This window comes from Doryrhamphus excisus, chromosome 16 (assembly GCF_030265055.1).
Source record: "Doryrhamphus excisus isolate RoL2022-K1 chromosome 16, RoL_Dexc_1.0, whole genome shotgun sequence".
NCBI classification, from domain to species: domain Eukaryota; kingdom Metazoa; phylum Chordata; class Actinopteri; order Syngnathiformes; family Syngnathidae; genus Doryrhamphus; species Doryrhamphus excisus.
Window position 1 is genome coordinate 8698052 of NC_080481.1, and position 13150 is coordinate 8711201.

Below are 13150 nucleotides of genomic sequence, written 5' to 3' on the forward strand. Positions count from 1 at the left end.
TGGGCCCTAATCATCATCCTGGAGGAGAGATCTAATTGCTGACGATGATTTGGTCCTTATCAGAACGCTGGCTACTTCTATCAGTCATCTCCCGGGGCTCATTTATCCCAGATGATGTGCAGAGAAATGAGGCTGTATATCAGAAAGTGATGACGATGGTAATGATGTTGTATTAGTTGGAGTGGATATTTTAAATATGCATGTGTGGGAATAAATGAGACACGGTTAAAAAAAATGGACTTTTCATTAATTTAATGCAAAATTGTGGTATAAAAATTGAGCTGTTAAATTAACCTGCAGTTGATCAAATTTCATGTTTTATTCGAAACACCACAAAATATTATTTTACAAAAAAAAATGTCTGGAAGGAACAAACTCGAAAAGGATGTTATTTCCGTTGCTTTGTGATTTTTGTGGGTCAAGGCGTCCCCACTTCCTGAAAAGTGAGCCCTGTCTATTGGGAAATAAATGTGGATTCTATGCAATAACGCGACATAAGTTACTTCGGTGTAATTACATTAAAAACCCCGGATTTTTTTTCAACTCTCTTGGATAAAATGTATATATAAATACATGTTTGAATGTTTGTCCTTCACAACTTTAAACTGCACCGATCATCGGGTTCTTTCGTCTGGGATCAGGCTGTCTCTCATCTGCGTAGCCGTAGCGATCCGGGCTGGTGTAGCGGCCAGGGCTGGCGTCCCGGTAGCCGTCTCCCCTCGTTCCTACGGCCTCGTTGTACTGGCGCCCTCTATGGCCCACAGTGGGAGATGAGGGGATGTTCTGCCTCGTGGCCGCACGATACTGCTGTCCTGTGTGAGGGGAGGCGGGGTAGTGGCGTTGGTTGGAGGACACGTCTTGATAGTGGTGAGCGGATCTGGAGTGGCTCGGGTAATCGTATGGATCCCTCCTGGGGAATATAAAAGATGAAAGAGCGGTTAGCTGAGGTAGTGAACTGGTTTAAACCGGCTGGAAGTGGAGGACGTGCCAGAGAGTTGGTTCCGTTTACATGGTGAGGATCGAGTATGGGGGGTGGGGGCTGGAGCAATGCCAAGAGATAACGACAAATGCCTCTTCATGTGGGCCTGTGTGTGTCAGCTGGAAGTGTCCGGTTCCCTCCCTTCGCTCCAGGCGATTACGGGCTACACCAAAACTCCCCACAAGGGGGGATGTAAAAAAGGTAACCGTACGACCTTTCACAGGGTCCGTAAACGCTTTCAAGTGCTGATCCACACATCAGTTGCAAGACCACGACAAATGCTAACCCTGCAAGAAACCATGACACCCGTCGGGGGTTTCCTTTGTTCTTCCCTCATAGCCAAGCGTGCCCGCTGTCCAGTCCCCCCCGAGTGGCACCTGTTGACTGGCCAATTAGAATCCCTCACTCGCCACCGATTAGGCAGCCAGCGAGGGTGAGCGCAGGCGTCTCATGAGGATATTCCTGGACTGTGGTGAGGTGGACTTCTTTCCAAGTATGTGTGTGTTTCTTGACCACCCAAACAGCGAGGAGGGACGGGACACAGGTGGTCCTAAGAATGAACAGCACTGCCCTTTCTTTCAGCGGAGACGGAGTCAGACGCAAGAAGAGGAATGTTAAGCTTCCTTTTCCGCCAAGCAGCTTTGGTACAACGTATATCGCACAAAACCGGCGTTCAGTTCAGTTCAAAGGATTCACCTGCGAAAACAAAACACGCTACTGTGAGCACAACCATGCCAAAACAACATCAGCAAACCCGCCTGTGCTGAGACTGACAGAGGCGTGCTTTGATGCTTTGGTACAGCCTGCATTGTTTGCACGTAGGTTGGCGATGCGAGTGTCAACGAGGCTTAAGAAAGAAAGCAAAAGTGTGACTTTGTGTTTGTTTGCTGGTGATTTATTGGATTACATATTGAATCTGTAAGCCGTAGCATATGAGAGCATTTACGTGAGTATGTCTGCCCAAGCAGCTGGTGGATCAAGGGGTCCGTGTGCCTCAGTGCCCCCCCCCCCCCAGAGAAGCTCACTCCCTGGGGTCACACAGCTGGCTGGAAGATTAATGGAGCCAAATGAATGACCTTAGTATGTTTGTGTGACTGAAGCCTAAAACTATGTCAAATGCAGACATCATTGTGATGTTTAAGAGCAGTGGCCATGATGTTTGGTGACACTAAAGCTGCTCTACCGGTCATACAGCGGAATGTTCCATTTCGGATCCATCCATCCAGGACTTGTAACGTGATATTTCTTAAAGCAGGGGTGTCCAAACATTTTCCACTGAGGACCACATAGAGAAAAATTAAAGAATGAATGAAAGGAGCCAGGATTTTCAAAATCTTCTTTCTTATATAATCTAATTTTGTGTCGTCTGTGTTATAGGACTTCATGCAACTCTACATGTTCACTATGTAAAAAAACAAAACAAAAAACAACAATCTGGAGACGGTTATTGTGTGGTTAGTAGCTAACTTTAACCAAATGAATATCATTAGCTGACAGCAAACATAAGTGATCGGCATGCTATACTGTACAACACTAAGTTGTGTGTATGATGGTATAGTGGCGGCGGGGTGCTGCCCTGCACCTGCCCCCAGGAAACGGAAGGAGGAAATGAGTCCCCCCATGATTCCTTGTTAGCACTAAACAGCTGGAAAACAACATTTGTCTCTTACACACACACACACACACACACACACACACACACACACACACACACACACACACACACACACACACACACACACACACACACACACGCACACACACAGGGCCAAGATGACTGCCAAAGCTCTAAACGGCCGTCGCGACTCGACTAAATGACATTTGCATATTTAATTCATTAATGCACTAATTGCAGAGATGACGAGAACATGCAGATGCATGACAGATGCGTATACGAGCGCATCTGTCAGTGACACACACACCTGCGAGTCAAGTGACATGCAGACATTCCCTGCATGCGAAGCCCATTAATAGGACAGCATATGCTTACACCTCCATGTCAACTCATACCAACACCCTGGCTTTTTACAAGCACTTCCACCAGGCAGATACTTTTTCTTCTTTTACCAAATGCACTCTTTGTGTTTACGTTCAGTAGATTTAAGATCACTTATGGAGAAAAGTGTCAGATTCTTGCATTCTCCAGATTCTTACGCTAGCTGAGTGCCACTGACACTGAGCAGGCCTGCCTCCATACTCGCAATCATGGCAGTTCGTCTAATCACGCCATCTTATGTCAACAACAGGTGCACATGCAGGTGTTCCCCTCGCTTACTTACTATTAGCAATTTATCGGCACTACATGAATAGGTAAGGAAAAAAAATATATAAAGTTGTCGTGTTGCTGCTGGATGTTCAGCGTATCCGAGTGATACTGTAAGTTTGTTTTCGACCAGTCTTCATTTCCATGTTCCACAAGTTCTCTATTTCATCTCCAAATGTTTCTGCACATCCACTGTCTCATACACCACCATATTTGTTTACCTGAGCGACATCACTTTTGGAAATGAGGCTGAACTGCGAGAGCTGCTACTGGTACTACTACTACTAATTTCATCAACCAAGAAAAGAACAAACATTAACTCATGTTGCAACCATGAAACCACTTCAAAAATATTCATTTTGTGGAAAATAAAGTTAATTAATAATGTTGATATTTAAGCATCATGTGGTGTCCAGTCATCATGAGTGTTATCACTGACATCAAGGTTTTGGGTACACACACGCAGTTCAATTGCAAATGTGAAAATTGTAAATAGTTCATGGTGTTATGTTTATGTTTACATATGTTTTATGTCGTTTAGACATTTTGACCAAATATATATAGCTACATTTGTGTCAAGGGTAAATATGCAAGCAACGGCTCCTTTCAGTTTCGCTTGTGTCGACAAGCGCTGGTTCAGACGTCAGGCATCCAATCGGAAGGGTGTCGCGATAAGCGTGTTCCACTGTGGAGCCACGCTGACAGAAGAAAATCACTAGCATTACTGTTAACGACAGAAACAGATGGATTTCCTTTCCCCGAGTGCATAAACGCTCAGTTGCTGCTGCAACTCGTGTCAAGTTTCCTCAAGGCTTGACAGTTCAAATAAAGTTCGCCATCCTATTCTGCTCTGTTGCATTCGGGGGCCGAGAGAAGTTGTTGGATTTGTTGCATCTCCAGTGAAGAGATTGCTGTCCGTACACATTTGGGCTCTGAATATCACAGCGTCTCGTTACATGACAGTCTGCGTATTGCTTATTGAGCTCACAGGGAGCGCCGAGACCTCAAAGTGTACACCTTCTGGTTTATTCATAATGCCATGATTTCATTTCCCACATACACAGCATGAGAGGACTGGGGCCGAGGGATGTTCAAATGCAGGTGGGAGGATTTTTGAAATCACAGAAAAATGTGGAGAACAGAGAGAGGGGAGTTATTGTAAACAGGTACCGCTTGGAAGTCTCCGTCATGTGACCCTTTTTCTACCGCCGACTGCGAGTTCAGCACTTAAGAAAAGGGTCGCGGCATCTCATAGGAAATCTATAATCCGCACATTGCTTCATTATTTAACTGTTAACGCTGACCACAAAAGTACTGAGCTCTACGGGAGCTGGGAAATGAAATACATTTCAGAGACAATAACCGAGTTGAATGACTTGAAATGTGAGAGCCAAGATTAGGTTTAAGATGGATGACAAACAAAGCACGTCATCTGTACAGCAATGGGGAGAAAACTAGAAGGTAATGCCGTTACCAGATGTAGAAATAAATCAGTTTCTCTTAAGAGAGGTCGCCTTCACTTTGAGGGCAGCTGAGTCATCAGTTCTACTGTTCTGTGCAGCTGGCTGCGTCCGGCTCGCCTCATTAAAACCTCAGAGAAGCATCTTTCACATTGTGCAGCCTGGTGGAGAAACGCAAGTGGCTGGAAGTGCGTGTGTGCGTAAACTTCCATGAAAAGGTCCACTGAGGGTACTTCAGGGACACTTGGCATGTAGAGAGAGGCTGAGGCGAGTCAAGAGGTTACTCCTTGTTGTGTGCGGAGCGCCAGGAGGCACTTTGACCAGAGTGTGCCGCCATACGCTATGGAAATTTCATTGCATTGAATGCTAGATAAGAGGACGTTCACTGAGATACTTTAGGGCACTTCTGATAGTCTTAGAGATTTTTACTATACACAATATTCATCCACGTGGAAAAAACACACTAATGCTAAAGCAACACAGGGAGCGTTAGCCTCCAACCACAAGGGGAATCATATGGATTATTGGGATGCCTTCTGCCATTGTTCCCTTGCAACATCATCAGGCTTTAAAAGGCCTAAATATGCCTCACAAACACATTAAAGGCAGTAGGGACTCACCACTTTCTACCGCTTTTTCCTCAGGAGGGTCGGGGGGGGAGGGGTGCTGGAGCCTATGAACCGTGGTCTCCTAGCTGGACTCACCACTTGTGCGTGATAATGAATTAAGATGCATGAACACGTGGATTTATGAAGCTGTGGTAGAGTCTGGTGCCTTCAATGACTGCTGAACAAAGACATCTCGATGCTATGTGACTATGCTATGTAACATTGTCAATTGTTGTATACTTTACAGTTATTATCACGTATTACACGTTTTTTCCAAACATTCATCGTAAATCATTGCTGTTTTGTGGTTGAACTGTTTTGTGGCCTGTCATTAGTCCAAATAAAATAGCCAAATGCTGGAAAATACAGATGATGGTTGAGTTTGCTGTCGTCGTTTTGCCGTGCAATGGCGGCTAACAGCAGCCTGTTGTTTTTGCAAACAAACCACAAAATTCATTCATTTTCTACCGCTTATCCTCACGATGTGTCGCGGGGGTGCTGGAGCCTATCCCAGCTGTCTTCAGGCGAGATGCGGGGCGCAACCTGGACTGGTCGCCAGCCAATCACAGGGCACATATAGACAAACAACCATTCACACTCACATTTAAACCACAAAATAAAATATATAATTGTGAAAGTGTTGTGGTCTGATGTTGGGTCTTGTTCCCTATGAAGCAAAGGAACCTCGTGTCCTTCTGGGTCCTCTGCACATTAATCAGCCAATTATCAGTCTCGCCAGCAACAACAATTCACCATCCTGGCCCGGTGGCCCCCCTAATCCAATCACCTACAGGGAACGGTTCATGGGAGGGGCTGTGATTGGATAACCTGGGGCTGGGTCACCGCGCCCCTGACCCCCTGCTTTGAATTGGTAATGATGCTAATGTCGTCCATATGGTGGCGTGCATGTGGACTACAGAATCAAGCAAAGCTGTACCCCACAGCTAAAGGAGAAGCAGGCAAAAAGGTCAGTAACATTATCACCCTCCTGAGGGCGAGGGGGGCGAGGCTCTCCATGACACCGCTCTCGGAACACACTTTAAATCCTCTCCACTCGACGAGGGTATCTTGACCCAACGCTTTGAGAATGAGCGACGAAACAATAAGGAGCTGATCTGGGTCTTATACTGAAGTACGGGAAAAGCAATACTGTGGCTGCTTTTTATATTTTGGTTTTGAATATGAACGCATCACCCCGCCCAGATGTGCGCGCATTTGCAGATAAAATTGCATCTACAGATTGACATTCACTGTACTTTGCCTCAATTTCATCCCATCCGCTGACTAAGTACCCTCCCTCCACGTACTCCCATCTGTGAGGTGCTTTGCTTGTGAATTATCCAAAAGCACACACACACACACACACACACACACACACACACACACACACACACACACACACACACACACACACACACACACACACACACACACACACACACAAAACACACACCATTTCCCTCCCATCCTTCCAGCTGCAGCCCCGTCCAGCTCTACACAAAGGCAGCCTAAATGTATGCTAATGAGAGCCAGGCCAATGGCGGAGCCGCACTCATTTTGAGAGGAAATGGCTTTCAATAATGGCTGCCCCCCCGGGGGATTTTGTACAAAGTTCAGCTTCCACTTTGAAAAACACATTCGATTGACTGCAGTGCCTGCTTGCTCTCCGCCTCCTCCTGCTGTTTCTTTCACCTTGATGAAGAAAGAAAATGAAGGAACATTTTCAGAATATGTTGAGGTCTCCTCCTCCTCTACGTTTAGGCTGCCATGCTTTTCGAACATGCTAACTCTTTCCTATGCCTTTTGTTGCACTTCTTGAGGCAAATGACATCTGTACATGTGTATCAAACTTGGCCTTCGGATTGTGGAATTATCTCATTTCAATCCCAGCCATTATTCAACAGGCATCTCGTCACAGCCCATTTTTGATGATTTTGACTGATTTTCCAAGGCACACAGAATATTGTGTTCTTGGGCTTTATCAACATGGTATACACCAAAAGAAAGATTAGACTCTCATCTTTCATGAGGTTTCTACCTTTTTCCTTTCCTTAGTAATCAGCAGTAAAATATTGGTAAATTTCAGCAAGATATCAGTTCTCAACAAAAAAAGGCTTTTGTGAAAAGATGAATTTCAAGCTTAACATCCCTTTTGACACAAATTTAGCCATACATATTTAGCCAAAATGTCTAAACAACAATGCCACAACATAAACAACACAACCTTAATGGTTGCTTTACATGGAAAGAACCATTTCTTTTATGAATATAACATGTTGAACTATTTACAATTTTTGCGTTTGGTCACGTATGCACGCGTGTGCATGTGTTAAAATTTCCCTTCCTACTTCCTGGTTGCTGTGGAGTATTGGGTAATGGGAAAAATGCAAATCATTCTCTCATGAAATGCATTTCTGCCTCCTTGTGGCCATTTTATTCATCTTAAATCTCCACCCAACATGCTCTCTCCTATTGTTGAGTTGCATCATCACCTCATGAAAAAAAAATGCCTATAATCTTTGGCTGGTTTGAATTTTCTCATTCAAAATAGAAATGCTCTTATAAGTCACATTGTCATTCCAAAAACAATGCTGCAACTTATTATTATAATACCCAAATTCAGATGATTTAAAAATAATGCCAGCAGTAGTTCAGTTCTAATTAAACTATCAAGTTTGATTTGAAGTCCCTTTTCTGCTCCATTATGTTCCCTCTTGGTCCTCTGAGTTGGTGTCTGCCCTCCCTGCTGCCGGTTAGATCAGGCGGCCCAATAAGCCGTGAAATGACTTTCTCCCCTCATCTCCCTGCCGGTGTCCCTTCTACATTCATCCTGCGTCCTCGCATCACTCTGCCGCGTGGCGCTAATGTGAAGCCTTCTATGGAGAACTGACGAGCCGCGTGTGTTTACCTTCCTAATTTGACAGGAGAACAGCTAAACAAACACGAGGAGTGAGTGCAGTAGTGGTAGTAAAGCCACATGAGAGGCCGCGCATGCTTGACAAGAGCCGAGCGTCCTCGGGCTGCTTCTCCGCGTGAGCCTCCTGCCGGTGCCGTGATCTCTGGAGACCTGATCAGTCCTATTCCTGGGATGAGTAGACACTCCCAAGGCAAACACTCCAGATTTAATTATAAGCACCAAAGAGGATTAGCCTGGGTCTTGTATGTCTGCGTGTGTATGTGTGTCTATGCTCATGTGAGTGTGGGGGGGAAAGGGGCTGCAAAGACAGGAAATAAGCCCCTTTCCTCCACTCCACTCAGGAACAGAATACTAGTTCTTACCTATTGGGTGCGGGCTGCGGCCTGGCCACTTCTTCATATAAGTGAAAATGTCCTGATTCAGCGCCTCTCGGTGCCACCTGCAAAGAGGAAGAGGTCAGAGTTCGGAGCTGAAACAATTAGCAGGACTGAACGAGAATGAAAAAGGTGGATTTGGTGAGAGTCCGGCTAAAATGTGCTGATAAAGCAATTTATTCTTACAGTTTGAGTTACTATGGTAACAAACTCCCGGTCCCCACAGAAGCATAATGGCACCTCTATTTTGTTTGTCATCATCCATGAACCAGGAAGTAGCCTGCCAACATTTCAGCCTTGGCAGAGTCCCGTGCTCTTAAGTCACATTCAAGCTCTACATTATAGCAATACACAAACAACACAACTTATGGTGGCCCAAGTCTGTTGCATAGTAAAGCAACATCGCCTTATGCCTGTGAATGTAAAGAAAACAAACGAGTGCCTGTTGATGCAATGAAACATCAATAAAATTCTAAATCTGGGAAAAAGAAGACTCCAGGAATGTTGATATGATCATCCGATACTGGCATTAAAATTATTGTTGTAATACAAATGTTTGTGTCTAGGCCTGTCACCATAACCACTTTTGCTGGTCAAAAATTGTGCTACAAATTATCGTTGATATATTGTCATGAGGTTGGATGTTCACTCTCTTCGTTCATTGCAGTATAGAACCAATACACACAGACGAATGCAGAGTGAACCCTCATGTCATCCAGCCTGTGTGGTAATTTATCCAAGGCGTTATAATTATTGACCTGTTTTTTTAGCGTTCAATCAATTATCAATTGGCATTTGGCATAATGGCATTTGTGCCACATTGAAACGTGTAACTTTTCAAATTGTATTGTAATACTACCCTGTCTTACCGGTTGATAATAGAACAACATGCTATTTTGGTGGACTGCTGGTCGTGATTTTTGTCATTGAGTAGTTTGTTGAGATGAAATATTTACAATAAATATCACTTTTACTATAACTTGGATTGCAGTGTGTGTCATTCATTCATTCATTCATTCATTATCCTCACAAGGGTCATGGGGGTGCTGGAGCCTATCCCAGCTGTCTTCGGGCGAGAGGCGGGGTACACCCTGGACTGGCCGCCAGCCAATCACAGGCCACATATAGACAAACAACCATTCACACTCACATTCATACGTATGGACAATTTGGAGTCGCCAATTAACCTAGCATGTTTTTGGAATGTGTGAGGAAACCGGAAAACCCACGCATGCATGGGAAGAACATGCAAACCCCACACAGAGATGACTGAGGGTTTTCGAACTCGGGTCTCCTAGCTGTGAGGCCTGTTTGCTAACCACTCGACGGCCATGCAGCCTGCAGTGTGTGTGTCTTATTTGGCAAAAAAAAAGTCAAGTGTGAAATGGATCCAGTGGCATCACAGTAAAAGAAGCATAATATGTTGACACAATTGATCGGTATTGATATCAGTATCGGTATCCAAAATGAAGTGCTGGACAATATCAGTACAGTCATCCGGTCTGGAAGCTGGAGTCTGCAGCTGACTTTGGGCGAAAGGTGGACTACAAACAACCTGGACTGGTGGCCAGTCAATCAGGATGAATCCAGTGTACATACAGTATGGTACATACAGTATAGTACATACAGTATAGTACAGTATAGTGTAGTGCAGTATAGAGACACAGTCACTGAGTGGGGACGGAAGCCATGCTGCCTAAAACTGAAGTCAAGCGAGTCGAGCACCACGCAAGTTGAAAAGCAGTCTAAGCAGCTTTGTACAGTATGAAATATCTTACGTAGTTTGCATGTGGTCTTACAGTTTCAGTGAAGTCAAACAACAAAGCAGGAAGGAATGGAATGCCCCACATGTGGTAACGCAAACACATGTAACCACAAGTAAGCATCGCGCCTTCATGATGAACATGTGTGTATGATTCATACAAACACTGGCTTCATGAAAAGGAAAAATGTATGCAGGGTAGGGCGGAGGGGGTACACACCCTCCCACCCAGCCAAGTGGCTAAAAAAAACCCACCAGGCATAAAAGCGGAACTGCTATTTTGGCACACAACTGAGTTTTGACACCGACTTGAAGAAGACCGGCAAAGCGAGGGCTACAATGTGGGCGAAGTTGCCGCCTCAACAGATCAACCGGAGTCGTTCCCAGTGCAACAGAAGGGCAACAAAGCAGAGGAAATGAGTGGATAACGTTTCAACAGAGAAGGTAGGAAGTGTGGTAAGAACAATGCAAATCATGTCAGGCCTTCAAAGTAACCAGCATTTAATGAGTCGGGCAGCACCACCCTTAAGAAGACACAAAAAGGGGGGAATAAATAAATGTGGACAAGATGAAGGTAAAAACAAGACAATGAGTGATGCAGGGGGGCCAGGGCGGTAGGGCTCGTTTTTTTGGTACATACACTTCTAATTATCTGCAATCCAAGTCCCGGGCTGAATTTTCCGATCCAAAGTGCTGTTTACTCAAAAGGACAGTTCATTCGTCAAACCTGCCACGCTGTTGTACAACACCACCACGCATGACGCTCCCATGCACACCGGCGGACATTTACAAGATCGCTGACAAGCATAAACAAGCAAGCGCAGGTCATTGGGTAACACACATGTCACATGAGGGTGTCACACAAACAAACACAACACAATGAGCCCCAAGGACTGCACACGGGGCTGCTTTATGACGCTATTCTGCAAGCACATATAAAGTCATTGGGAACGCCAGCGTACATCAGCACATATCATTAGCATGTCTGAGTGCTGCGGGGAGCGCTAATGTTTCTTGATGGGGAACACCAGAGTCACCGCCCGGCCGAGGCAGCCGCTCGCTTCACTTCAAAGGCTTTTGTGCCTCACGTGTGCACACGTTGGAATATTATGTCTTAGCAGGTGGACTTAATGGGAGGCTAGAATGTGAACAGTCCATCTTGCCGTGGCAGTTTTGTGCACATTATGCAAAGAGATGCATAATGTCAGGTAAAGGGAACATTAGTCGCAGCAACACACTGGGACTCAGGTGGAAGACCGTCTGTGTGGGAGAGAGGATGTCTGGTGTGTGTGTGTGTGTGTGTGTGTGTGTTGAACAAAGTGCAATACGTCTTCTCAGTTTGATATGCAGGAGAAAGAAAAGAGGCCAAAGGGGAAATGGAACATGATGGTGAGGAAGTAGGAGGGGAGGGGGTGTTTAGACAAAATGAGTAAAATTCGTTGTATTATATTGATTGTATTACCATAATGGCCTGGAGGCAGGGTCTCAGTGATCCCTTTTAAATCACACACATACACCAATGGATGCTGTTCAGGCAGAAACCCATTTCTTCAAATCTTCCCGTGGCAGAAAATGAGCCTTTAAACAACTTATAATGAAAATATAATGGTTTTTTGTACGCCCCTTTTTTTCAATAAAAATTGTTGCCAAAAATTTGTCTTGCTTTTCATACACTCTATCCGTTATTGTATGGCCAAACAAAACATCCACACATGGGTGACTCAGTCCCTGTGGCGAATGCATAATGGGTCTTTTTGAGTAAGGACACTATAGGCAGATTACCAGGGAATACTTTAATCATCTTAACTATTGAATGTATCTGTATCAGTCTCCTTCCCTCCTCCTAATGGTAGCAGTGTGCATAGATTGCTGATGTGGCATTCAGGAACAGACAATAATCACTAGTTTACAGTGACTATTTGATTCCAGACACGACCATAATAATTACATTTTCCCAAAATTATTTCTAAAAAGAAAACCTGTTTACAACCTTCTCAAATTAGAGCCCTCTAGATCAGTGGTCCCAACCGCCGGGCCGGGGACCGGTATCGGTCCGTGGCGCATTTGCTACCGGGCCGCACAGAAATAATAAATAATTTATTAACGGCACATTGTCTCACACCTACATGGGACCATCTCGTCTCAACGAAACAAGCTCAGGCCTCCCACTGATTCAGCGGGTGAGTTATATTTTCCCTGCACTTAACCAGGGCTCGACAATAACGATGTACCGATGGCCCGGGGTAAGTTAAAACAAAATTCGGGCAAGTAAATCCAATCAGTGATATTCCCGTCTGGCAAGTGCACTTTGGCATGCCATACTGCCAAGAGATTTTTTAAAAGCGGTTCTTGTTGGGTGTTGGTAAAACACGGACTGCGTAATTCCGGTTGTAATTTGCAAACCAATCCTTGCAAATCTTGAAATGGACCAATCAGAATCGTTTATTTAGACCGCGGTCCGTAATCCACAGTTTGCGTTTTACCCACACCCGTTCTTGTTCGCGATCAACCAATCAGCGATCCTTTGACTACAAAACCATCTATCATGGTGTCCCTGCCAACATGGTCTAATTCTTCAACAACTTGTGAAGGAAAACACCAAAAAGTGATGAAACAGTGCCTCCTAAACAAGTATTTTATTAGCGGCAGCAAATCAAATGATGTCACAGGTGAGTGAATCACGTTGCTGTGACAATTTGAAGTGGTCACAATGAAACACCACCGATTAGATCCAATACCAAGTGCTGATTTTGCACAAGCTACAAAATCTAGCGCTTCCATTTTTCT

General features: G+C 44.7%; 1 protein-coding gene across 4 annotated transcripts in view; it reads right to left on the reverse strand.

The window, feature by feature from the left end:
- Positions 1-237: 237 nt before the first annotated feature.
- Positions 238-13150, reverse strand: part of pard3ba (par-3 family cell polarity regulator beta a) — a 99955-nt gene continuing 87042 nt past the window's right edge. For all 4 annotated transcript variants that reach the window (XM_058050742.1, XM_058050741.1, XM_058050744.1 and 1 more), the window contains 2 exons: positions 8590-8666; positions 238-910 (listed from right to left, as the gene is read on the reverse strand). In XM_058050742.1, coding sequence (XP_057906725.1) covers positions 601-910; positions 8590-8666 — 387 coding nt within the window. In that variant the 3' untranslated portion in view covers positions 238-600. The remainder of the gene's footprint in view (positions 911-8589; positions 8667-13150) is intronic.